The sequence below is a fragment of the Sphaerodactylus townsendi genome, linkage group LG17, assembly GCF_021028975.2.
Source record: "Sphaerodactylus townsendi isolate TG3544 linkage group LG17, MPM_Stown_v2.3, whole genome shotgun sequence".
Classification (NCBI taxonomy): domain Eukaryota; kingdom Metazoa; phylum Chordata; class Lepidosauria; order Squamata; family Sphaerodactylidae; genus Sphaerodactylus; species Sphaerodactylus townsendi.
The window spans coordinates 20,667,539-20,692,266 of record NC_059441.1 but is presented as its reverse complement, the minus strand read 5'-3'; the positions used below and the strand labels follow the sequence as shown (position 1 = coordinate 20,692,266).

The 24,728-nt window shown below is 46.1% G+C and overlaps 1 protein-coding gene across 1 annotated transcript in view; it reads left to right on the top strand.

Moving 5' to 3' along the window:
• Positions 1 to 24,728, top strand: part of ADAMTS17 (ADAM metallopeptidase with thrombospondin type 1 motif 17) — a 153,141-nt gene that overhangs the window by 59,312 nt on the left and 69,101 nt on the right. The window contains exons 8-10 of the mRNA XM_048482169.1: positions 5,111 to 5,216; positions 21,740 to 21,898; positions 24,475 to 24,625. Coding sequence (XP_048338126.1) covers positions 5,111 to 5,216; positions 21,740 to 21,898; positions 24,475 to 24,625 — 416 coding nt within the window. The remainder of the gene's footprint in view (positions 1 to 5,110; positions 5,217 to 21,739; positions 21,899 to 24,474; positions 24,626 to 24,728) is intronic.

The window sequence follows — 24,728 nt, the reverse complement described above, 5'->3', positions numbered from 1 at the left end:
TGGCATGCAGCATATTTCCTCACAGCCTGTCTGTGGATTGATGGATTTGTTTTCGCATATTTTGCAGCAGCTTCCTGTAGCTGTCTATTTCTAATGCAGTGTGTTATTGCTCTTTCACTTCTCTGGCTCCAGAAGACGTCATTTGGAAGCAACCGTTTTATTTTCGGGATGCAGAAAGGAAGTGTTCTGCCATTGGATGCTGATGAGCGAGAAGGCTGTGAAAAGGTTCAGGGTAGGGTTGAAGGGCAGGGAGCTGGACTGTACCACCACTGCAGCACATTCCTGGGGACTCATCCCACCACTTCAGAGCATGACACCAAGCACAGGGTGATCGGTGGCTGAGAGCAATAAACTTGTCTCCACAGTAATCAATCTGATGTCCATATGCAAAACCCAACAAATGTTTCATAGTCCAAGGTGGTAGTGTGGTTTGTAATCTATTTTGATAGTATTTGGCTGTAGTGGTGTTGTTAACGTGAGGGTGGGAGGAGGAGTACTTTTTCATAGCCTTTCTGTTAACTTCAGGGTGACATTCAGCATACTTCTTTGCAGCCTGTTTGTGAACGTTGGGGTGACATGCAGCATATTTCCTCACAGCCTGTCTGTGGACTGAGGGGTTGGTTTGCTCATATGTTGCAGCAGCTTCCTGTAGTTGTATTTTTCTAATGCAGTGTGTAAAGCGCTATCTGCGTTTAATTCTTCTTCTCCCTGTAGTGGTTTCAGCAGAAGGGATAGGTTCGCATTCGTTGTGGAGGGCGGTGTTAGAGTGCAGTTGATGCACCACAGTGAAGGACATGAACCTGGTGGTGTTTAACTGTCACCCTTACAATGTTCGTGCAGCATGTCTGTGGACTGAGGGGTTGGTTGCCCTTAGATTGTTCACGCAGATGGCCAGAGATGAGCTGTGAAAACAGTAAATAGGTAATAAATCGAGTGGAAGTGAATATTTTAGGAAATCCTTTCTTAGTGAGCACCTGGAGTACGTAAGGAACAGGTGTGCCAAATTTCATATGTGCGGCTTCGGTGGTTTTTGAGTTCTGTTGATGAATCAGTCAGTGAGTGGAATTTCGTGTCTATAGATATAGATTGGTTGGAGCTGATCCCCCCCCCCCCCCGCCCTCCTGGCTTAAGATATTATTCCTCCACTGTCTTGATGATGTATTTGAACCATTTTCCACAACTGGTGGGGCTATTGACTGGGGTTTATTCTTGATTCCTGGGTAGAATTGCCAACCATTCCAACCTTTGGGGGTTGGGTGGGTGATTCTATGGCATTATACCATGTGGAGGTCCCTTCCTACATGAAAACCCCTCCCTCGCCAGGGTCTGCCACCGCATCTCTGGCAGTTTCTCAAGTCTGTTATTCAGACAGATGAAGACGAGAGAAAATATTTCCCTGTGCTCAGCACCACATTTGACCTGAAAGCTGAAATAAAATAAAATAATAAAATACCTTAGGGACTGTCTCTCCCTATATGTCCCTTCTTGGCTTCTGCAATCTGCAGAGGCAAATTTGCAGGTGATCCCCAGCCCCTCAGTGATGCGGCTGGCCTCTCCCTGGGCCAGGGCCTTTACAGCCTTGGCCCCTGCCTGGTGGAACACTGTCCCTACAGCTATCAGGGCCCTGCAGGACCTTGGACAGTTCTGCAGGGCCTGTAAAACAGAGTTGTTACACCAGGCTTTTGGTAGGGAGCAGTCTCTGATTGCCTCCCACACTCCCCCCCTCTATGTGTACCCTCTTATTTGGGCCACTATCTGTTGTGCCTGGTCCCCTCCCAGGGGCTTAGAGTTTTTTACCGGGTTGCCATCTAATGTTAGGCTTTTGCTGCTTAATTGTTTGTATTTTACATTAATTCTGTTTTAACTGTTATTTATGACCTTTAATTGTTTTATCCTGTACGCCGCTCAGAGCCCTTCGGGGGTGGATGTCAATCGGATAATAAATAAATATATGGTGCTGCTTCTGTGGCCGTGAAAATTCCCTGGCAATAACAGAATTATTGCAGTTTGAATCTTTTCGCCATCTCTCAATTCAGCCACGTTGAAGGCAGTTTCCCCAATAACAAACATGGAATCTTTGCTGTGCAGAAGCGGTGCTCCGTGGCTGTGATCTGAATATAACCGACCTGCCCATATAAGCTTAAAAATTCTGATGTAAGCTTGTATTTTGGTCATCTGTCTGCAGCAGCTTCTTAATTATGGGCAGGTCACTCATTTTCCTTTAGCACACCACTGAATGAGAGCCAAAATTTCCCCAACTGTGGCCTGGAAACTACAGAACAGCCCTTCCGACGTTGCAGAAAGCGGCCACATGGAGAGGCCCCCGCATTATGTTTATCTTGCTAATTAAAGTTTAGCTTATGGCCAAAAGCTGGAGGATTTTCTACCTAATTGGCGCTCCCAAAAATATCTGCCCCCTTTCCAGCCAGCCAATTAAGGTTTGGGGTGGCTTATTATGCCCAGATGACTCTGATGGCTGATTCATGTTCAGACAAAGAGCATTGGCAGCGCCACCGTTCTAGCCTGGCTCTCCTTACTTAACAGGAGAGGTCAGATCCAGTATCTTTTGTGCTGTATAAGGCAAATTGGGATGAAGAACTCCTTGTCTTTACCCTCAGGTGCCATTTGAGAAGAGCACGGATTTTTCAGCGGAATTAACTCCTCTTGATCAGAAAAAAAACCCCATTATAGTTCTATTCCTGCCTTCCAAATATAACCCAAGTCTTTGCCCTGAAGGTCCTGATCAACAAAGATGTTTTCTGCTTTGAAGATTTCGGGGTGGGGGGAAAGGAACAGTCCTTGTACAGTTCAGCTGGGTTCGTTGTCCCGCTCGAATTATTACAAGCTGAACCCCAGGCCTCCTCTGCGTGGGAGCAACTTTGCTTGCCAGTAAAATAGATCCCTTGTCTTTTAGCTTTAAAAAGAAAAATTCTAAGCTTGAATTAATTAAAAAAGCTCTTATTGGAGGGTCTGTGGGTTCTCATCCCCCACCCCAGAGACTGAATTAAATAAAGTCCTAATTAAAATTAGAAAAACAGCCTCAAGGTTGGTACAGATCGTGCCGGTCGTCCGTGCGCTCTTGAAATGTGTACCTGGCATGTAATGCCTACTGTTTCTGAAAAGGATCTCCTAGGAAACAAGAATGGGGGAAATGGCACACGCAAGGGTATACCCCCTGCCCTAAAATTCAAACTGCAGAGACTCTTTTCATCATTCGCTCAATGCAGAGAAGAAATCTGCCAGTCTCCATGATAGGCAACATTATCAAGAGGCGATGAAGAGCTTTCATCCGTCTCTGACCGTAGTTATCCAGATAGAATTTGGTTAACCATGATTAACCAGCGTAAGGTGGGCATTGGAGGTCAGTTGTTTGACTAGTTTGAGCCTTATAGAAGCTGATCTGAACTTTGGCAGTTATCCCCTGTAGGGAAACGGGGTTTTGTTTTTTGGGTGGTGGTGATAAATGTGTGGTGTGGTGATCCCGCAGAGTTTTCAAGGCAAGAGGCCAATATAAGTGGCTTGCCTTTGCCTTCAGCAACCCTTCCCTTCCTCAGTGATCTCCTGTCCCAATATTAACCAGGACCCGCCATTTTCTAACTCAAGGTGGGGATTTTCCTCAAAGGAGGCTTCCTCTCCTTGACAGCCCCCTTGCGCATCTCTTTTGCTTTGTGTGGGGACGCCATTTCAGTCTGAGATGTCTGTGGTGAAATTTCTGAGGTAAAGTTTCTCAGAGAGAGTTCCTTTCCTTATTTAATGTTGATCAAATTGTGGGGTTGTTTTGTATCCTGGCGCTCCCAAGACCTGATGACGCTGGCCTAGGCGACACCATCCAGGTCCAGGCAGGAGGCAAACAGGTGATTTCCCATTGCCTGCCTCTGGACTTCCTTGGTGGTTTCCCACCCAAGTACAGTTGATATTACACAATATTATACATATATTTCGTGCACTTCCGAGTTTCTAAAGTTTTCTTTTATCTGCTGGCTTTGCAGCTGATGCATGCTGGCTTTCGCGTGTCAACTGTGGCTTCCGCAAAATTCCCCCCAAATTCTCATTTAATTTCTAATGCCAACGGGGAAGTCGCAGTGTGGAAGGGATAACTGTAATAACCAGGGGCAGCCCTGCTTCTGAGATCTGATGAGATCTGATGGGACTAGCCAGGATCATCCAGGTCAGGGGGAAAGGGTCCCCTTGCCCTGGGGATACGTCTCTGCAAATGGACCTGAGCCTCTGAGGCCCCTTCCGCACATGCAGAATAATGCACTTTCAATCCACTTTCACAATTGCGTGCCAGTTGATTTGGCTATTCCCCACAGTAAAATCCAGCTGCAAAGTGCATCGAAAGTGGATTGAAAGTGCATTGTTCCGCATGTGCGGAAGGGCCTCGAGTATGCCAAAGACTGTACTGATGGTCAGCCTGCCCTGTTTCACCTTTCAGGTGACATACCATGACAGGCCATGTTTCAGTTCTAGAAATGCAGCATCTATGAATCAGCCTGTATCTCATTGTGGAAGTTCTGTTTTTACCATGCATCATAACTACTGATGCACCTCTACTTCATCGCTTTGCTCCTCTTTGGAAAAACCACTTAACCTAATAGCTACTGCTTCTTCTTGAAGATTATTCATTCCGCAGTTTAATTATACATTGTACCAAGAATGTCCTTGGGTCCGATCCAGCGATCTCCTTTGCTAAATCTTGGCCAATTCCTTGGTTTATCATCACACATGGTGTTTGTTTGCTCAGCTCCCATGATCTCCACCATAGCCTCTTTGGTGGCCAAAAGGGACTTCCTCTTTCCTTTTCCCCTAGTAGAACAGCTGGCTGGATCCGACCCTTTGTCCTGAGCCTGTTTCCAATCATCCTCACCGCATGATGCTACCCTTGAGTTCTTGTATTCCAAAAGTAATTTTTAAACATTCTTTTGACATGATTTTACAACCCCCTTTCCTCTCCCTCCTCATGTGGAACTTCCTCATGCTATGCCAAAGCGTTGGCTTGTCTACTTCAAGATTACTGGAGAGTTTTGTTTCTTCTGTGAAGTTGCTTTCCATGCGTTTGGAAGATCTGAGCAGCTGGTATCAATGAAAACCCTTTTCTTTTTTTCGGCAGGAATTGCCTATCTTGGAGGGATCTGCAGTGCAAAAAGGAAATGCGTCCTTGCTGAAGACAACGGATTGAATTTGGCGTTTACCATTGCACACGAACTGGGACACAAGTAAGCTTTCAGTGTTTGTTTATTCACACACATATGCGCGCACACACACAAACACACACGTGAAACTGCCTTATTCTGAGTGGGACCATTGACATCGCTGTCGTCTTCTCAAGACTGGCGGCAGCTCTCCAGGTTTCAGGTCAAGGTTGCCAGCTTTGGGTTGGGAGATACCTGGGAATTTGAGGGTGGAGACTAAGGAGGGCGGGGTTTGGAGGGGGCAGGGCTTCAGAGGGGAATTATGCTACAGAGTCAGCTTTCCACAGCGGCTGTTTTTCCCAAGCAAACTGATCTGTGTCTCCTGGAGACCAGTCGTAATAGCAGATCTTCAGCCACAGCCTGAAGGTTGGCAACTGTTTATTTATGTACTGTATATTTATTTCCCACACATCCCCGAAGTCCCTGGGCGGCAGAAGCCCTTCCCCTTATCTGCTTCCCGGTCCTTTTTACTGGAGATGCCAGAGTGTCAGATCTTGGGACTGGAGACAATAAGTGGATATTGAACCAGAAGTCTTTATTGATCCCTGCAAGTGCCTGGATTTCAGAATGACTATGAAAGTACAGTTGTCTTTAACCCCTCAGAGCTCCCGCCATAAATCCTCCCTCCTGGATTCCCACGGAATGTGAGAATGATACAGTGGAAAGAGAGATGTTTGGGAGATGAGCCTCTCAAGGCCAGTGCAGTTATAGCTCTCAGCCTCCTTCCACCCCCTTCTTCTTGGAAGGTGCCAGGGTCGCTCCTAGTTAGCTACAGTTGTAAGCATCAAAGGACAGAGAGAATAAAGGGAAAGATCCACTAACATATCAGAAGGTAAAGGCAGTTGCGCCCCCCCCCCCCCCGAGATGTGAATCCCTGCCCCTAGCCTGGCTCCTTTGTTGGAAAGGTAAGCACATCCTGACATGGGGATTGAACTGGGCACCTTCTGTCGACAAAGCAGAGGCTCATCTACTGAGCAGTGGCCCCTTTTAGAGCCAGCGTTAAGAGCAGGTGGAGAACTGGGTTTGATTCCCCACTCCTCCACCTGAGTGACAGAGGCTTATCTGTTGAACCAGATGTGTTTCCGCACTCCGACATTCCTGCTGGGTGACCTTGGGCTAGTCACAGTTCTCTCAGAACTCTCTCAGCCCCACCTACCTCACCAGGTGTCTATTGTGGGGAGAGGAAGGGAAAGGAGCTTGTAGGCCACCTTGAGTCTCCTTACAGGAGAGAAAGGTGGGGTAAAAATCCAAACTCTTCTTCTTCTTCTCCAGCGTGACTCCCAATGGGGAGTCAAAACAGCTTACATGATTCTACTCATTTTCCATTTTACCTTGTGAGGTAGGTGAGCCTTAGAGCAGGGCCCCCCAAGCCTTTTGAACCCACGGGCACCACTGGAATCGGGACGCAGTATGGTGGGTGCAGGCACTGAACAGTTGGCAACAAATGGCTGCCATAGGCGAGGAAGCCCGCAACAGTATGTTCGATTATATAAACAACAGGGAGAGGGGACTGTTGGCAGAGGTGGGATTATGTACAACTTTGTGTGCAGACCAAGAATGGTTAGACTGAAGTTCTCAAGGAAAAAGGAGCTTTTGAAGGGTGGGGTGAAGTGTTTGCCCTACTTCTTATGCCTGTTGGTCTTTCTTCCTTCAGGCAGATTTCTCTCTATCTTTGAAAGTCCTGTGCCCAACCTGAAGAGTCTTTAAAGGTCACCCCAAGAGGCCGTGACTTGAGATGATATCTCAGACCCATGTGCTTGCAATAAACTGAACTTCAAAAAAAGGGGGGGGGAAGCCCAGAAACATCTTGATCAAATCACTTAAAAAAAATACCATTTCTTGCAGAGAAATTCCTGGCCACAAACACACATAGCTCCTTACTGTTTGCGTGGCCATTATAATACATTACCTTTAATAACAAATATTTGCTTGCTAAAGGGAATCCAATAAACCGCTGTCAGGGGTTTGAGCCCCTCGGCGTTCACTGTGCAAGAGACATACGTGGCTTCTCACTTTTAACTTGAACGCTCAAGGATGGGCGCAGAGAAGAAATTTCAGCTCCCGCCAAAACTTGCCAAGAGGAAAACGAATGTTCTGCGCTCCCCCTTTCCTTTGACGCTGAAAGGTGGACGCTCCAAACTGAGAACAGTTTCAGCAGCACTGAATGATGGGAGGCCTTTATTTTTAATTTAAACCATACGGCAGGCTGTTAAATCTATTCTCAACCCTAACAAGGCATTAATCTGTGGATTGCCGTTGGAGGAAATCATTGTTACATGTTGAAAAGATGTTGAACCACGCAGTGGTTCCTGGCTTCCATTTGAATACAGTTGTTCTCAAAGCAGATTGGGTTCATATCACTTTGACTGTCATGACTCTCATTCTGCCATCTTCCCCAACAGTTTTGAGAGCTGAAATTTCATGAGGGTGCTGTGTATCCTCTGTTGAGGATGGTTGGCTTCCTGTCCTAGAGTTATAGTTCCCTAGGGACAGATCATGGCTTGTCCCAGCTGTTGAGCGGCCCTTGGGCAACTCTACCAAGGAAGGTCCCATCTGTACTGGTGAGTGTACAGGACCACAAAGTTAATGAGGAACGTGAGATATGCAAGCAGAAAACAACATCTCTTGGTACCTGGCGTAGAGGGCACAAGGTTACTTAAAGTAATTATTGCCCAGGTTGCAGGTAGTAATTGGTGTCCAGCAAATACTGGGAGATATTTAGGATGATGTCTGAGGAGGGTGGAGTTGGAGATAGTGACATCACTTCCTCCATGCCACTCTAGGAATTCTCTCCATCTCTGTTGTCTCAAGCAATCAAAGAAGGCCTGATAGCACTATGGAGAATGTGGTGTCACTTCCAAGTGGAGGACTGCTGGCTGTGATGTCACTTCCCGATGGTGGTCTTTCCCAATCTTGATAGTTTTTTTTCCCATCCTTGGGCCCTTGTCAAATGGACAACCTAGCAATTCAAGCTTTTTCTGCAGAAACCTTTGGATTTCTCCTGGTATAGACAGGAGAGAAGGAAAAACAAATGAAGTCTGTTCAGATTGAGATTCCACTATTACAAGGTAGAAAAGTGAATGAGCTTACTGATGTGATGGATTTCTAAAATCTTCCACTCGTGTTTCTTGGATTTACACTGAAAACATTGTGGCAGACAGCTGTTTTCTTTTAAAAAATGAGACACATTTAATTCTAATGAAAGAATCCAGGAGCGAGTTGGTTAATATGGTCAAGAAATATCTTCTTGTTTAGGGTAGTGAAAGGCTTTTAAATAGCTTTCTTAAAAAAACTATTTCCCAGTCTTCTGATTGGAATTTAGGGGAGATTGGAAGTTTATTGAGTCTCAGAAAACTCTAGAGGCAAGACGAGAATACCACTGCGCACCTGAGGGAATCTTGTCTCCAGCAGTTACGAGGCCTCCACCAAATACCTCCTACTACATAACCTGGTTGCGCAGGAGGTGATAGAACGTGGGCATGCAAGCTTTCTCGATTCCCAGAGCAGGAAGTGGAACAAGCAATTATCCAGATGTGTGAAATACAGAGATTTGCCTGTAATACACATTAAAAATGGAAATATTTCACAAGGGACCCCTTTAAAAGCCCAGAATAAATGGGAGGGAGATTCCAGTATCCTGGCTGCAGCAAACAACCATCTGGCTGGTGGCCATTTCCTTCCCTCACTTTTCATGGTTACTGGTTTTGCTCAGAGTTGCACAGACTACATTGCAGATGCTAAGCCAAGTAATGAAGTGGGCCAGAGAGAAGATTTTTTGAAATGTCATAATGACCACTTAGAGATGTTTCCTGCATAGGACAGATTTGGTTTGAATTTGCACTTGCAGGTGGCCTTTCCTGCATTTTAAAAAAAAAGCCCTTCCCCTATAATTCAGCATGGTGGACTTGATGGTCCAGACTTTCATGGGGGAGGAGGCAGGTCTCAGTAGTAGGAAACCTCCTAGCCTCAGCCCCATCCCCCGCTGCCACTTAACCAGGCAGTGAGCGGGGGAATAGGGGTGTCGAATCAGCACTGCACCAATGAACAACATCACTTCTGGTACAAAACCCAAGTGACATCATTGCATCAGTATGATGCTATAGGATTCACAAAAAACTTTATGGTTGTAACCATAGAGTTTGGGGTGAATCCTAGAGTGTCACCTGGCACAATGACGGCATATCTAGTTTCTCATTGAAAGTGATGTTATACATAGGTGCAGTGTCAAACAGCTTGTCCTCACCCCCCAAATTATCCCACTGGGATGCCAACTAGGGCTGTCAACCCTAGTGCTTTATGGCCGGCTCTCGGAAGAAAGTCTTAAATGTGGCCCAAGACTTAACAAGAGGCCTAAACTGCCCTTTGATGGCAACATATAATAAGCTAGGTTGCGGATAATTTGCAGGTCTTGAGTTTGAATTCTCACCTTCACTCATGGAAAGGCTGGTCTGAACTCTGTTCTTCCTTGAAACTCTGTTCTCCTGCAGAGGGACATGCAAAGTGGATTTGCATTTTTTTAAAAATACGAAATCATAAGCATAAGCATAAGCATAAGCATAAGCATAAGCATTTTATTGTCATTGTGCACGCACAACGAAATTTACAGCAGCATTCCTCGATGCACACAATTTCAGACTCATACAATTTCAGACTCATGCAATTTCAGACTCATACATCATCATCCTCCACCCATCCCTACATAGCCCCAAATACATCAATATGAAGCAGCGGAGTTTAGCATAGCCACAGCTCTAGAGTAGAAGCTGTCTCTAAGCCTCTTTGTCCTAGTTCTGAGGGCCCTGTATCGTCTGCCAGATGGTAGCAGTTTAAAAGAGAGTGTGCTTTGGATGAGACGGGTCCCTTAGACTATTTTGGGGTGTATTTAGACTTCGGGCATGATAGATTTCTTCTAAGGCGGGGAGAGGCAGGCCGATAATGCTTTGTGCAGTACGGATCACCCGTTGGAGGGCCTTCCTATTCGCCACTGTGCAACGGGGGAACCATAATACACAGATGCAGTAGGTTAGGACACTCTCTATAGCACAGCCGTGTAAAAAGGACACCTCAGAAGTTTTCCATCTAGTTGTTGCTTCCTTAAAAGTCTCTAGAAAGTACAGTCTCTTTGCTGGGCTTTCTTAACCAACCATGATGTAGTCTGTAATCCCCAGGTCAAATCCTCTTTTTTAATCATAACAGCTTCCAGGAATTTAAAACCTAGCCACCCGGCTCCACTTGATCTCCATTTATATAGTCTAAGGGCTGAATTTCCTGAGCTATTCCTTCTATAGTCCACTATGCGCTCCTTTGTCTTCTTAGTGTTCAAGAACCAAGGTTATTTTCCCTGCAAAATCTGCCGAGAGCAGTCGGTCCACTTCTATTCCGATAAGAGCAGACTCATCCCTCCAGAGATGAGCCCCACCACCCGCTTGTGTCATCAAATAAATTTGATAATGGTGTTACTATGATAGACAGGAGTACAATCCATATGTATAAAGGGTGAACAGTAAAGGGCTCAACACACAGCCCTGTGGCGCTTCCCATATTTAGAGGTAAGAACTGAAGGAAACCCTCGATTTCCCAGTCCTAACCCTCTGGGAACGTCCAGACAAGAAGTCCCTAATCCACAAACAGATTGAATGTGAGGAGTCCAAGATCCACAAGTTTTGTCACCAGTCTTTGTGGCGAGATTGTATTAAATGCGGTTCACCCAAAGTCCTGCAAAGAGCATATTTCGCCGTGACATGAATTCCCCTGCTGTTCCAGATCGTCAAAGCTTTAGTAGGAGGCTAATGGCAATGGCGCTCCTCCTCAGTAGATCTATTAGTCCGATATCGCGAACTGATGATGTTTATCAAAATGTATCTGGAAGAGCAAGAACTAATATGCCTATGGACCAGTTTTTCAAAACTACTTCACATGATGATGGGGGTGAGTGCCACTGGTCTATAATCCTGAAGATTGTCAGCAGGAAATCTCTTTGGTAGTGGAACAATGGTGGAAGCTTTCAAACAAGATGGAATGGTGGACTGGGATAAAGATCGATTAAAGATCCCAGTAAAAACACCAGCCAGTTGGTTAGCGCATTCCTTTAACACCCGACCGGGAATACCATCCGGTCCAGCAGCCTTCCTTGGATTCACAGCCCTTGCTACCAAAATCAAAGCATGTGTCCATCCCAGCTTCAACTCATTAGAAATTTCACTCTCAAAGCTCTTTGGCATCCATTGTATTTTCTCAGTAGTCCAATTTGGGATAGAATTTCAGCTTCTACTTTCCCCTTGATTTTTCATACCAGAAGAATGGTTTCTGTTCCATTCGGAGTTGTGTTCGATTTAGGAAAAATGTCCCCCTTTTTGTATGGGGTTGGCTTCTGCTGATGTTCCCAGGGATAGTGGTTCCCAACCTGGGGTACGTGTATCCAAGGGGACACTCCAGGATGTTTGGTGGGACACACAAAAATTATACATTGGAAGGAAATGGTCCATTAATGTCAGCAGCATAACACGAAACATAAGTCAAAAGTTGTGAAATTAATTCAGTGTTACAACAGGTGGCAGTTCAGGGTTCCTTCTTTATTTAACTTCAAGAAAAACCTGCATTCCCTAACTTTGTTATTTTGGCAAGCTTGCCTATGCAGTGCACACCAGCATGGTATAGTGGTAAAGAGCAGGTAGATTCTAATATGGAGAACCAGGTTTGATTCTTACTCCTCCACCTAAGTGGCTGAGGCTTATCTGGTGAACCAGATGTGTTTCCACACTCCTGCATTCCTGCTGGGTGACCTTGGGCTAGTCACAGTTCTCTCTGAACTCTCTCAGCCCCACCTGCCTCCCAAGGTGTCTGTTGTGGGGAGAGGAAGGGAAAGGAGCTTGTAAGCCACCTTGAGTCTTCTTACAGTAGAGAAAGGTGGGGTATAAACTCTTCCTCCTCCCTCCTCCTCTATTCATGAATATTTGAGTTCAGGTTGCCGTGGTGCAGTGTCCTGTAAGCTAGTTGTATTAATTACAAACATTTTGCTAATATATGGGTACAACTTCAGAAATTGGGTTGCCAAGGGGTACATGAGTGAAAAAAAAAGGTTGAGAACCGTTGCTCTCGGAGACCCTTCTTTTCAGGGAATCCTAAAGCATAAAATGTGGGAAGTAGAAACAGGCTATGAGTGGGGTCTTGTCACTTCTTTAGGGCAAGAGCTGGGCATTTTGCCAGTTCCACTTGCTACCGAAAACGTCAGTCCTTTGCTGTAGCCTGAAGGTCATAACTGAGTCCTGGTCTACATGATCCAGCTTACCACATTCTTGGCTGGTGACGTGACGTCTCACAAGAGTACTTGCCACAATGATACACCTTGCGTTGTGCACAGGATTTCTTTTTCTGAAAGAAAAAAATCATCTCTGTATGTTCTCGTTCCCCTTTTGGAGCTCTGGAGTTTCGTATCCCTTGTGTCATTCCTGACTATCTGAAGGAGGTTTTGAAGGAAGACCGTAGGAACCCAGACAATCACAACAGTCTTTCAGAACTCTATAGAACCAAAACTCTATGGTCAATATATACTAAAAGTATTGTCGAAGATTTCCATGGCCAGAATCAACTGGCCCTTGTGGTTTTGTTAGTGGTCCTTGAAGCATAATGGAAACATGCTAATTGCCACAATTCCCAACCCTGCTTAGCTTCTGAGATCTGGTGAGATGAGGCTAGCCTGCGGTATCCAAGTCAGAGTGGGTAAAAAGACAGAGGTGCTGAAAGTCTATTTCTTGCCACTGCGGACTGTCTCTAGGAAAGCCCTTCAGTGCCCCCCCCCCCCCCGCTATTTTGATTGTCCAGCTGTTCTGTTGTACATCTAGTGTGGAATGTGTGTGTGTGTGTATTGTTCTTTTAATTATTCATTATTCAACGCACAGATAATTAAAATCACATTTCCCAAGCTCATTTGTGTCCTTTTGCTCAGATTGACAATAGTCACAATGCAAATATTTGGCTGTGTGGGTGTGTGTTTTAAACACAACTTCGTGCTTCAGAGAAATTTCAGCAGACCCCCCTAGAAACCGCCCCTTTGGTGACGAGGACAAGGCTGGCGTGACGAGGTGCGTTTGGGGAGCAATTAGTTTTCGAGTTCTGTTTTCAGCATTAACCAGTGTGTCTCACTGGATGTAATTCCCTGCTCCTCTGCAGTGGACTCTAATCTAGTGAACCAGGTCTGATTCCCCACTCTTCCACATGACGCCTGCTGGCCCAATCACAGTTCTCTCTGAACTCTTCCAGCTCTACCTCTCTCACAAATTGTATTTTGTGGGGGAGGAAAAGGAAGCCGCTTTGAGACTTCTTAAAAATAGAGAAAAGTGGGGTATAAAAACCAACCCTCCTTCTTCTGAGGGCGATTCCGCACACGAGTAAAATAGGTTCGACCCAGTTCACTGAGAAGGGCACTAACCTAGGTCGAAGCCATTGTTGTTCCCCACTGCAACCAGCTTGATCCCAGCTCGGAGGGCGGAATCATCCTGTGCCTCTTTGCCGCTCCGTTCCGATTGGCTACTGTTCTACAGCCATGTTCCGTCTATCCCCACACACATTATAAAAATACTGCCACAGGAATGGAGGGGACGAAGGTGGCGTTTTTTTGATTGGCCAGCTGTAATGCGCATTCCCGAAACACTCAGCTGTGATTGGCTGAATGGGGGACTCCTGGCACCAGAGATTCCGCACTTTACTGGAATCGAGCTGAGTTTGAGGGTGGTTCCCTGAAAAAGTAGTAGTTCCCAACTGGAGTCGGAAATTTGACCATTACACGGGGCGAAGCTGGTACAAAACCACGTCGATTCCAGTGGTTGTGCGGAGCACTTAGGTTGAACGCAGCTCGAACTTAGGTCGATAACGCAAGTGTGGAATCGACCTAAATGTTCTTATTTGAACAGATACTTCACCTGCTGTTCTTTGAGGGTTCAAGGTGTGTTAATGTGTGCACAAGGGAGGGTGTTTTTTAAAAAATCCTATTTAGAAATTTCTTGTATGTCAAAATCAAGTTACTTGGTGTAGTGCAGGGGTCTTCAAACTACAGCCCTCCAGATGTTCATGGACTACAGTTCCCATCAGCCCCTGCCAGCATGTGCAAGTGGTAGGGCTCATGGGAATTGTAGTCTATGAACATCTGGAGGGCCATAGTTTGAAGACCCCTGGTGTAGTGGTTAGAGCACGTGGATTCTAATCTGGAGAACCAAGTTTGATTCCCCACTTCTCCACCTGAGTGGTTGAGGTTTATCTGGTGAACCAGATGAGTTTCCGCATTGCAACACATTCCAGCTGGGTGACCTTGGGCTAGTCACAGCTTCTCGGTGCTCTCTCAGCCCCACCTACCTCACAGGGTGTTTGTTGTGAGGGGGGAAGGGCAAGGAGATTGTAAGCCCCTTTGAGTCTCCTGCAGGAGAGAAAGGGGGGATATAAATCCAAACTCTTCTTCTTCTTCTTTAGTGTCCTGTAGGTTCTGCAGGGAGAGATGCCCTCTCTCCCCGCTATAGCCCTAAACCTTTCACCAACATCCCCAGTGAAATGCTGAACTGATCCGGCACCAGCAGAATGGGCCCTGTTTACAAGCATCTCGCAGAGTTTTCCTTTGATGCCCGGGAATTGCCTGGAAAACGCTAACCAGTGCTGAGACATTTGGAGAAAGCCAGCCAAAATAACTTGAGTTTAATCAACAGCCTTGTGGCTTAATGGGCTGCCCCCACTTCTGCTGAATAAGCCAAGGACACATTAAATCGCGAGTCTTTAATGAGCTGGCAGCCTCGCGGCTGTTGAGTGCCAGGACGGTTCTGGTTCAATCCATCACGGCCTCTGCTGGCAGCAGCTGCCTTCGCCCAGTGACGCAAACCCGGGAAGTGTTAAAAAATACTTACTATGCAGTATTTTGCAGAACATGTTAGTGATGAAGGACGCGTTTGATTTGCATGTGCTGTTGAGTAAAGAAACATTTGTCTTGTTTTATCAGGACAGCAAATCTCCTGGATCTATTTGGTTTTTAAAAAACTGGATACCAGCACTGTGTTTTCAGCAGTTTAGAACGATCTCCTTGTTCTAGGTCCTATAGCTGAAGATCAGAATAAGATGGATATCTGTTAAATTCTACTTCACCCATTATTTTCTCACAGGATTCTGTGAAACTGGAACAGGTCCAGAGGAGGGCAGCCAAAATGGTAAAAGGTCTGGAATCCATGCCCTACAAGGAGAGACTTAGGGAGTTGGGTATGTTTGGTGAAGAGAAGGTTAAGGGGTGACATGATAGCCATGTTCAGATATTTGAAAGGATATCACGTTGGTGAGGGAGCAAGCTTGTTTTCTGCTGCTTCAGATACTAGGACCAGGAGTAATGGGTTCAAGGTGAAGGAAAAGAGATTCCACCTAAACATTATGAAGAACTTCCTGACTGTCAGGGATGTTTGACAGTGGAATGCACTACCTCGGAGTATGGTGGAGTCTCCTTCTTTGGAGGTTTTTAAAGAGAGACTGGATGGCCACCTGACAGGTGCTTTGATTGTGTGTTCCTGCATGGCAGGGGGTTGGACTAGATGGCCCTCAGTGGTCTCTTCCAACTCTATGATTCTATGACTGACCAAGGAGGCTCCAACTTGGCTTTGAAATCTCCTCTCAGGCAAAATTTGGTCACATCTTTAACCATCTGAATGCATGAAACTGCCATACAGAGTCTATTAAGGTCAGTAGCGTCCACTCTGACCGGCAGCAGCTCTCCAGAGCCTGAGGGAGGGGTCTTTCACATCAGCTACTTAACTGATCCTTTTGACTGGAGATGCTAGGGATCGAACCTGGGACCTTCTGCATCCAAACAAGCAGTTCTACCACTTCGCCATGGGGTTTCATTGCCTATTTACACCAGTTCAACAAGTTAATGTTGAGTAAATTATCCAAATGATGGCTCATTCATTCACAAGGCAGATCTATTCATGGATCTGATTGTTACTGGAGAAGAAGGAAGGAAGAGTTTGGATTTATACCCCACCTTTCTCTCCCATAAGGAGACTCAAAGCAGCTTACAAGCTCCTTTCCCTTCCTCTCCCCACAACAGACACCATGAGAGGTAGGAAGGGGGGGGGGCTGAGAGAGTTCCGAAGAACTGTGACCAGCCCAAGGTCACCCAGCAGTAATGTAGGAGTGTGGAAACACATCTGGTTCACCAGATAAGCCTTTGCCACTCAGGTGGAGGAGTGGGGAATCAAACCCGGTTTTCCATATTAGAATCCACCTGCTCTGAACCACTACACCACACTGGCTCTCTTTTCCACCTGCATCTTGAAAATGTTTTACATGATGAATAGCAATGTGAATAGCAAGATTACAGAATAGAATGAAAATAAAAAGTTGGCTGATAACATAAGAAGTGGATATACTGTTCAGTTCAGCTTCTTCTGTTGCTCAGGAACTGCATACTAGGAACATGTCAGTTCTCTTGCAGATCTATTCTTTGGATATTCTCTTCATTACTTCCGTCTCTGGGAAGTGGTTGCTAGTTTGGGGGAGGTTTGCGATTCAGTGGCAGAACAGTTACGAGGGTCAGATGAGAGGTGATGTGAAAGGCCTCATTTTGAGACACTGGTGAGCGGCTGCTGGCCGGAGTAGACAAGACCAACCTGAGGAGGCCAGCAGTCTGACAGCAGAAGACATCTTGTGTTCAAGCAGGCAACCCCAAAACAGACGCTCCCAGGAATAGGCATACGGGGAATAGGCATACGGGGGTGATGAGCTCAGTTTTGGAGGGCAGGAAACAGGAAGTGAACCCAATGTCCAGGATTCACCAAACTCTGCAGGTAGTTCTGCATGGCCAAACTGTTTCTCAGCAGTCTCTCATGCCATGTGGCAAAACTACTTGAGAAGCTGTGGGGACTTCCAGAAGTTTATGATAACCACATCGAGATCAGCTATTTGAAGAGGTTTTGTCAAACAAACAAACTTGGGGATATATGAGTCATGTAGCTGTTTGAATCTAAGCCTGTGTTTGTGAAGTTTTGTTTCTTTTTTTTTCTCCTACCTCCCTGCTAATTCCCTCCCCTCCCCTCTCAGGAGACACCTCCTTCCTTCCTTCCTTCCTTCCTTCCTTCCTTCCTTCCTTCCTTCCTTCCTTCCTTCCTTCCTTCTTCCTTCCTTCCTTCCTTCCTTCCTTCCTTCCTTCCTTCCTTCCTCCCTTCCTTCCTTCCTTCCTTCCTTCCTTCCTTCCTTCCTTCCTTCCTTCCTTCCTTCCTTCCTTCCTTCCTTCCTTCCTTCCTTCCTTCCTTCCTTCCTTAATACCTTTTGGAATGTATCTGGGTTAAAAAAAAAATTAGATGCTCCCCCTTATTCCTCCCCCTCACCGTGATTTTTCTTCTAATAAGATATTCAGCCAAATATTTTTGAATCAAAGATGTCTATTTTCAAATGGCTTATTTCATTAAACAAGAGGTAACAACTTAATAACTTGAATTCATTAGTTTGGGCCTTAGCAGGAGTTTCTCCCCCTTCCCCAGCTGAAAATTCCATTTCAGAATTAGTTTGTCCGCATGATTTCTGGGTTGCTTTGATACCAAGCCCGTCATCTGCCATTTCTGTCTGTCATCTTCTCCTTGTGGACAAAACATAGGAGACTGTGCCGCGTCCGTCCCAAATAGTTTCTGGAATGCCCAAGCCAAGTGGCTCAAAGATTATGAATGAATGATCTTTCACATCTGCTCCAATATGAGCAAGAATGGAGAGCTGGGAAATAAACGGAGCCGTCAGCGGAGCCTAGTCTTCTTTTTGCTTCAGGTCAAAGTTGAAATATTATCAATGGTTGGACAAAGTTTTTTGGGACATGAACACAACTGAAATTTCATACCCGACAGTTTTAGACCTGGCTTCTGATGTCCACGGTCCAGGCTAGCTCAATCTCATCAGATCTCAGAAGGTAAGCAAGGCTTTTCGTGGTTAGTACTTGGATGAAGAGATCAACAAGGAAATCCAGAGTTGCTACACCGAGGCAGGCAATGGCAAACCCACCTCTGTTCATCTCCTTGCCTGGAAAGCCCTATAGGGTCATCATAAGTTGACTTCATCCTGGTCGCATGCGCCGCCACCACCACCACCAGTTTTAGACTCCTGGAGGCAAAGGATGTTGTCGATTACAAGCCAACCTCAGAAGAGAGGACAGTGTAGTACTGTCCCACACCTGGGGGGTGGGGGGCTGAATACCTAAATGTGCATAATCTTGGTTGGACTAGATCCCTGCCTGATACCAGGAAGCTCCGAGCTCAGAATCATCTCTTGCCTCCGTTGCTTCTTCTGTCTCATTTAGGTGCCTGTAGATTTGGCAGGAATGGGAGTTTCAGAGCCGACACACTTTCACATATTGAATCCGTTCAGGGCCTGGCGCTCCTCCAGTGATGCAGTTTGAGTATGAAAAACCAATAAAAATTCCTAACATTCATCTACCCAGGGGAGTGGAGAATGGGGGGGGGGGGGAATTACGATAAGGTTATGTGGGACTTCCTGCCATGAAAAGGCGGGTTCAAATTTGCATCATATTTGGCTCCCGAGATGACCGCAGGGTGTCTCCTAGGTGGAGCCTGAAGATCTTTCTCTTCCTTTCTGCAAGAAGCTACTTTAAGGTAAAATCTGCAGACTTTCTTGGCACGGGGGCTGCAAAAGTGAATGTTTCAGCGCTGCTTCCCATAAAATTTTCATTGGGTTGGGACAATTGCCTTGTGAGATTGGATGGAAAATGGTGGTGACCGGTGTGTGTGTGTGTGTGTGTGAGAGAGAGAGAGAGAGAGAAGAGAGAGAGAGTTTAATGGTTTGTTGCTGTTTTTTACATTTTATCAAGGAGGTTGTTCTTCATCATGAATTTTGGGAAGGCCGATTTAAATAGTTCGTGGGCCAACCGTTTGAATGGATGCTGGATTTCTGCAAATATTAAATTACTTTAACCAGCTCCGCATGCTGTGCTGCATAAAGGCATAAAGCTGTGGCTGGATACGTTTATTTACTTCTCTACTTTGTTGATTTATGCAGCATGTTTCTCCTTAATGTGGACTACAAGGGCTTGTGACATTCTCCTCTCCTTCCTTTCCAAATGTATCTCTCAGAGAACTGTGACAATCCCAAGGTCATCCCACAGGCTCCAGACTCTCTGGAGAACTACTGTGTTTCCCTGAAAATAAGACAGTGTCTTATATTAATTTTTGCCCCCAAAGATACGCTATGTCTTATTTTCAGGGGATGTCTTATTTTTCTGTGTTCTGTTTGTCGGGCATCCTTCCAAACAAAAACTTTGCTACGTCTTACTTTCAGGGGATGCCTTATATTTCACACTTCAGCAAAACCTCTACTACGTCTTATTTTCAGGGGATGTCTTATATTCAGGGAAACAGGGTAGGTTCGATTCTTTTCTCCTCCACATGAGTAGTGGACTCTAACCTGGAGAACTGGGTTTGATTCCTCTCTTCTCCACATTAGTGGTGGATTCTAATCTGGTGAACCAGATGTGTTTCCGCACTCCTGCTAGGTGACCTTGGACTAGTCACAGTTCTCTCCAAACTCTCTCAGCCCCTCGTACCTTGCAAGGTGTATGTGCTGAGGAGAGGAAAGGAAGGAGTTTTTAAGCTGCCTTGAGACTTCTTACGGTTGAGAAAAGTGGGGTATAAAAACCAACTCTTCTTCTGAATGGTTTGGGCATGTTTATATTTTCCAACACCTGCTGTTTGAATGGAAAATCTGTGTTTGGATGAGCGTCATATTTTAAGGCTGCTTCTCAGCAGATTTTGTTCCCCAGAGTAACATTAATTACAAAGTTTGAGACGACTGTGTGTGAATGCTACACATTGTAACTAGCAGCTACCCTGGGCTAGCATTCCAGCCCTTTGGCTACCCCTGCTGTTCAGACTCACTGAAGAACTCACCGGCAGCAGGAAGTAAGAATTCATTGCCGTTTTCCTTTTCTAGGCTTTTCCTAAACCATCCCACCCCCAAGTTCTGTTCTGGGGAATTCTTGATGGGACTATCGAAGACATTACATTTCAGCTTAACCTCTCCAAAAGGGTTGAGGGGAGGGAGGGGCGTCCATTGAACAGAAAAAAGGTCAGAACTAGGGTCTCTGGAAAGCTATTCATGCATGTCATTTTTGGAAACGTTCCAAGAGGAGTTGAGTGGGAACCTTTCTATATTTATGAAGGAATCCTTGTGTATGTATCGCTGAGGGCCTTCGTGGCCGGAATCAACTGGCAGTTGTGGGTTTTCTGCATGGCCGTGGTTCAGTAGTTTTTGCTCCTACGTTTTGCTCGCATCTTCAGAGGTGTATCGCAGTAAGATGCTGTGCTGTGCCCTGAGAGAAACTCCTCTTCCCGTGGCGTGCTTCTGAAGATGCCAGCCACCGAGGCGAGCGAAACATTAGGAGCAAAAGCTACCAGATCGTGGCCACACATCCCAGAAAACTCAGAACAGCCAATCCTTGTGTATGTTTTGGAAATAAAACAGCAAGTTTCAGCCGCTGGTGTCAATTATCAAGGTCCTAAAAAATACACAAGAGCCGGGATGTAGTTCTGAGCACTGCAATTTAACAAGGATATTGACAAGCTGGAACAAGTCCAGAGAAGGGCAACCAAAATGGTCAAAGGTCTGGAATCCATGCCCTACAAGGGGAGACTTAGGGAGCTGGGGATGTTTAGTTTGGTGAAGAGAAGGTTAAGAGGTGACATGATAGCCATGTTTGGATATTTGAAGGGATGTCCTCTTGGTGAGGGAGCAAGCTTGTTTTCTGCTGCTCCAGAGACTAGGACCAGGAGTGATGGGTTCAAGGTGAAGGGAAAGAGATTCCACCTAAACATCAGGAAAAACTTCCTGACAGTCAGGGCTGTTCGACAGCAGAATGTGCTACCTCACAGTCTGGTGGAATCTCCTCCTTTGGAGGTTTTTTAAGAGAGACTGGGTGGCCATCTGTCAGGAGTTCTTTGATTATGTGTTCTTGCATTGCAGGGGGTTGGACTTGATGGCCCTCGGGGGTCTCTTCCAACTCTGTGATTCTATGCAGTTATGGGATGTGGAAAGCCTGGTCTGAATCCCCACTTTGCCATGGAAACATGCTGGGTGGCCTTGGGTCAGTCACCCCATGTCAGCCTCAACCCTTGAAGTATTTGGATGGGAGATCTCCAAGAAATACCAGGGATGTTTCACGGAGGCAGGCAATGGCAAAACACCCGTGACCCATCTCTTGCCTTGAAAACCTACCTCACAAGATGTCTCTTGTGGGGAAAGGAAGGGAAGGAGCTTGTAAACTTCTCCTTAAAGTTCAGAAACTCTTCTTCTCTTCTTATACTGCCTATCGGTTTCTCTCAGTGGTGTTGAGTATTACTGGAGGGGGGGGAAAGTTTGCACCTGGTGCTTCTTTCACCACAAGCCGTGTCTCGTTTCATGGACGTTCTTGTTGTTAGCAGCCTCAAGCGAAAGCCGTGTTTTGCAGCTTCTTGGAAAGCTCTGATGGAACCTGCAAATGCCTGGTCTCCTCCAGCGTTCACTATGTGCGTGTCTTTCTCCTTCGACAGCATGGGAATGAGCCATGACGATGACCACCCGTCCTGTACTGGGAGATCTCACATCATGTCTGGAGAATGGGTGAAGGGAGTCAAACCCCAGCTTAACCTGTCCTGGTCTTCCAAAGTCGCATTTATCCTTTATAAGTTCCTTCAAGTAAGGACGCATGGGTTGCATGGGCCGTATCTTGACCTGGGAGACGGCACCTTGTTGTCTCCTTGGGAGCCAGCCTGGTCTCATGGTTAAGAGCAGGTGGACTTGAATCAGGAGAACTGAGTGGTGGACTCTTATCTGGTGAAGCAGATTTGTTTCCGCACTCCTACATTCCTGCTGTGTTCCTACACAGAATTCCTACACAGTTCTCCTCATGCTCTCTCCGCCCCACCCATCTCAAAGGGTGTTTGTTGTGGGGGTGGGGAAGGGAAAGGAAAGGAGATTGTCAGCCCCTTACAGGAGAGAAATGGGGGATATAAATCCAAACTCTTCTTCTTTTTCTCAGCCCCACCAACCTCACAAAGTGTCTCTTGTGGGGATGGGAAAGGAAAGTCACCTGGAAAGGAAGGGAAAGGAGCTTGTAAGCCCCTTGAGTCTCCTTACAGGAGAAAAAGGGAGGGTATAAATCCAAACTCTTCTTTCTTCCTAGGCAAAACAATTGGGGATCTTCAGCGGCCAGGGCTAGGAGGTAGCAACTACCTCCTTTGGCATCTGGGGCCTTGGGGGGGGGGGGGGGGGGAATCCACTGGCAAGAGAACTGAAACTTTGTGATACCCAAATTTCAGCACCTCGATAAGCTTCTTGAAAAGAATCCCGGTTCCTCTTTGTTTTTCACATCAAGCTCTGTCAGCGGTTTGTGACAATAGAAGACAGGCCTGGATGCTTTTGAATAGTTCTTTCTGTTTGAAGGAAATGTTTTGTTCCCTGCCCTTGAGATGTCTGATTACCACAGAGAAACCCGAGTTTCACGGGAGATCTCACTTTCTCCCCCATCAGTGTAGCCGTAAGAGAAGTGGTGTCTATTTTCTGCCTTTCCTTCATAAGGTCTATGTCTGAGGAGAGCTATGGGATTTTAGTTCTTCTCTGGATGGTCACTAGAAGAACAAGAGCTGTTTTTTATACCCTGCTTTTCTCCACCTTTAAGGAGTCTCAAAGTGGCTGACATTAATCTTGCCTTCCCCTCCCCACAGTAGGCAACTCATAAGGTAGGTGGGGCTGAGAGCGTTTGGAGAGACTGGTCACCCAAGGTCACCCAGTGGGCTTCATGTGCAGGAGTGGAGAAACAAATCCAGTTCACTGAGTCCACTGCTCATGTGGGAAATGGGGTGTCAAGCTTGGTTCTCCAGATTAGAGCCCTTGCCCCCTTATCATTAGGGTCACGTGGTACCCCAAACCAAAAGGTAACCCCAGTGGTGGGATCCAAAAATTTTAGTAACAAGTTCCCATGGTGGTGGGATTCAAACTGTATGTAGTTTCAGTGGGGCTTACGGGGCACGATAGGGTCGCGGGCTGGTGGCATTCTGGGGGGTAGCATTCCTTGCTATATTGTGGTAAGGATCGCAGTCGCCGCGCCAATTCTTGGTCGGGAAACGAATGCACGCAGGCGCAGGCTGCCACGCACCTCCTGCTAGACTGCTTCAAGTTCTTCGTGCTACTGCTGAGAGGAGGGGCGTAACTAAGGCAAAAAGCACATGGCAAAATCACCAATTAGTAACCCCCTCTCGGCACACACAAATAATCAGTAACCTACTCTCGGGAACCTGTGAGAACCTGCTGGATCCCACCTCTGGGTAACCCACACCAAAGCCCAGTTCAGCTAGCTTTTCCACTGAGACTAAAGTCACTGAAAAATACATATTGAAACATTAACAATCGACTGACAGAACAATAGGACTCTTATGGATCAAGTTGAAGAGATCTATCTTGGGAATCAAGGAGCCATTCTTACAAGTTCTGGCCCAGTAACCACTCCAGGGTTCACTCACAACTCTTTAACTGTTTAGCCAAAAGGACTAAGGCAATGAATGTTGAGGAGTATAGGATGAAGCTAAGAATACTTTTAGTACACAGCTGACCAGGTTACTTTACAGAGCTCAGTTTATTAATAACATTCCACAAATTTAATTAAAAGAATAAAAAGATGTGACTGTAAACAGAAATTTCTGTTGCCAGTGCCAGTGTAGGCCGATCCAACAGTCTTTATTATCCAAGATCAATGAACAAACATAACAATTATATATAACTACAAGGATCATGTGATAACAGGCGATATGCAATGTTTAAAATGATAAAATAAACTGATGGGTTGTTAAAACTCAACCACATTTTTCTGCCTTATGAAGCGTGCCAGAACCCAGGCCCCTTCCGCACATGCAGAGTGATGCACTTTCAATCCACTTACAATCCACTTTGAAGCTGGATTTGACTGTGCGGAAGAGCAAAATTCACTTTCAAACAATTGTGAACGTGGATTGAATGTGCACAATTCTGCATGTGGGGAAGGGGCCCTGGAATCTTACTACCTTAAGGGTAGTTTCATTGGAGCTGTTAGTGAGAAGCAATGAAATATAGAAGAGGTTTGTTCTGCCTGGGTATTAGACTATATTGTCCTTGTCTGAAATAGATCCCCAGTCACCGAAGCACCTTAAGCTTCAGCAGGAGCGTCCAGAGCATGTCACTTAACAGCACCTGGGTTGGACAGTAGATTCAGATTCAGAGTTTCCTTCTCTTAGGGATGTGTTTAACTTGGCAGGTCCAAGATCAGCAGCTGTCTGCTGGTAACTGACCCACGTAGTCGATATGCCGTGCGGCTCCCATACAAACTTCCTGGGATGCATTACAGTGCCGACGAGCAGTGTCAAATCCTCTTTGGAACAAACGCGACCTTCTGCAAGAATATGGAGGTAAGTTGACCCTCAAAAAAAGGAAGGAGGGAGGGAGGGAGGGAGGGAGGGAGGGAGGGAGGGAGGGAGGAGGCGAAGGAAGGAAGGAAGGAAGGAAGGAAGG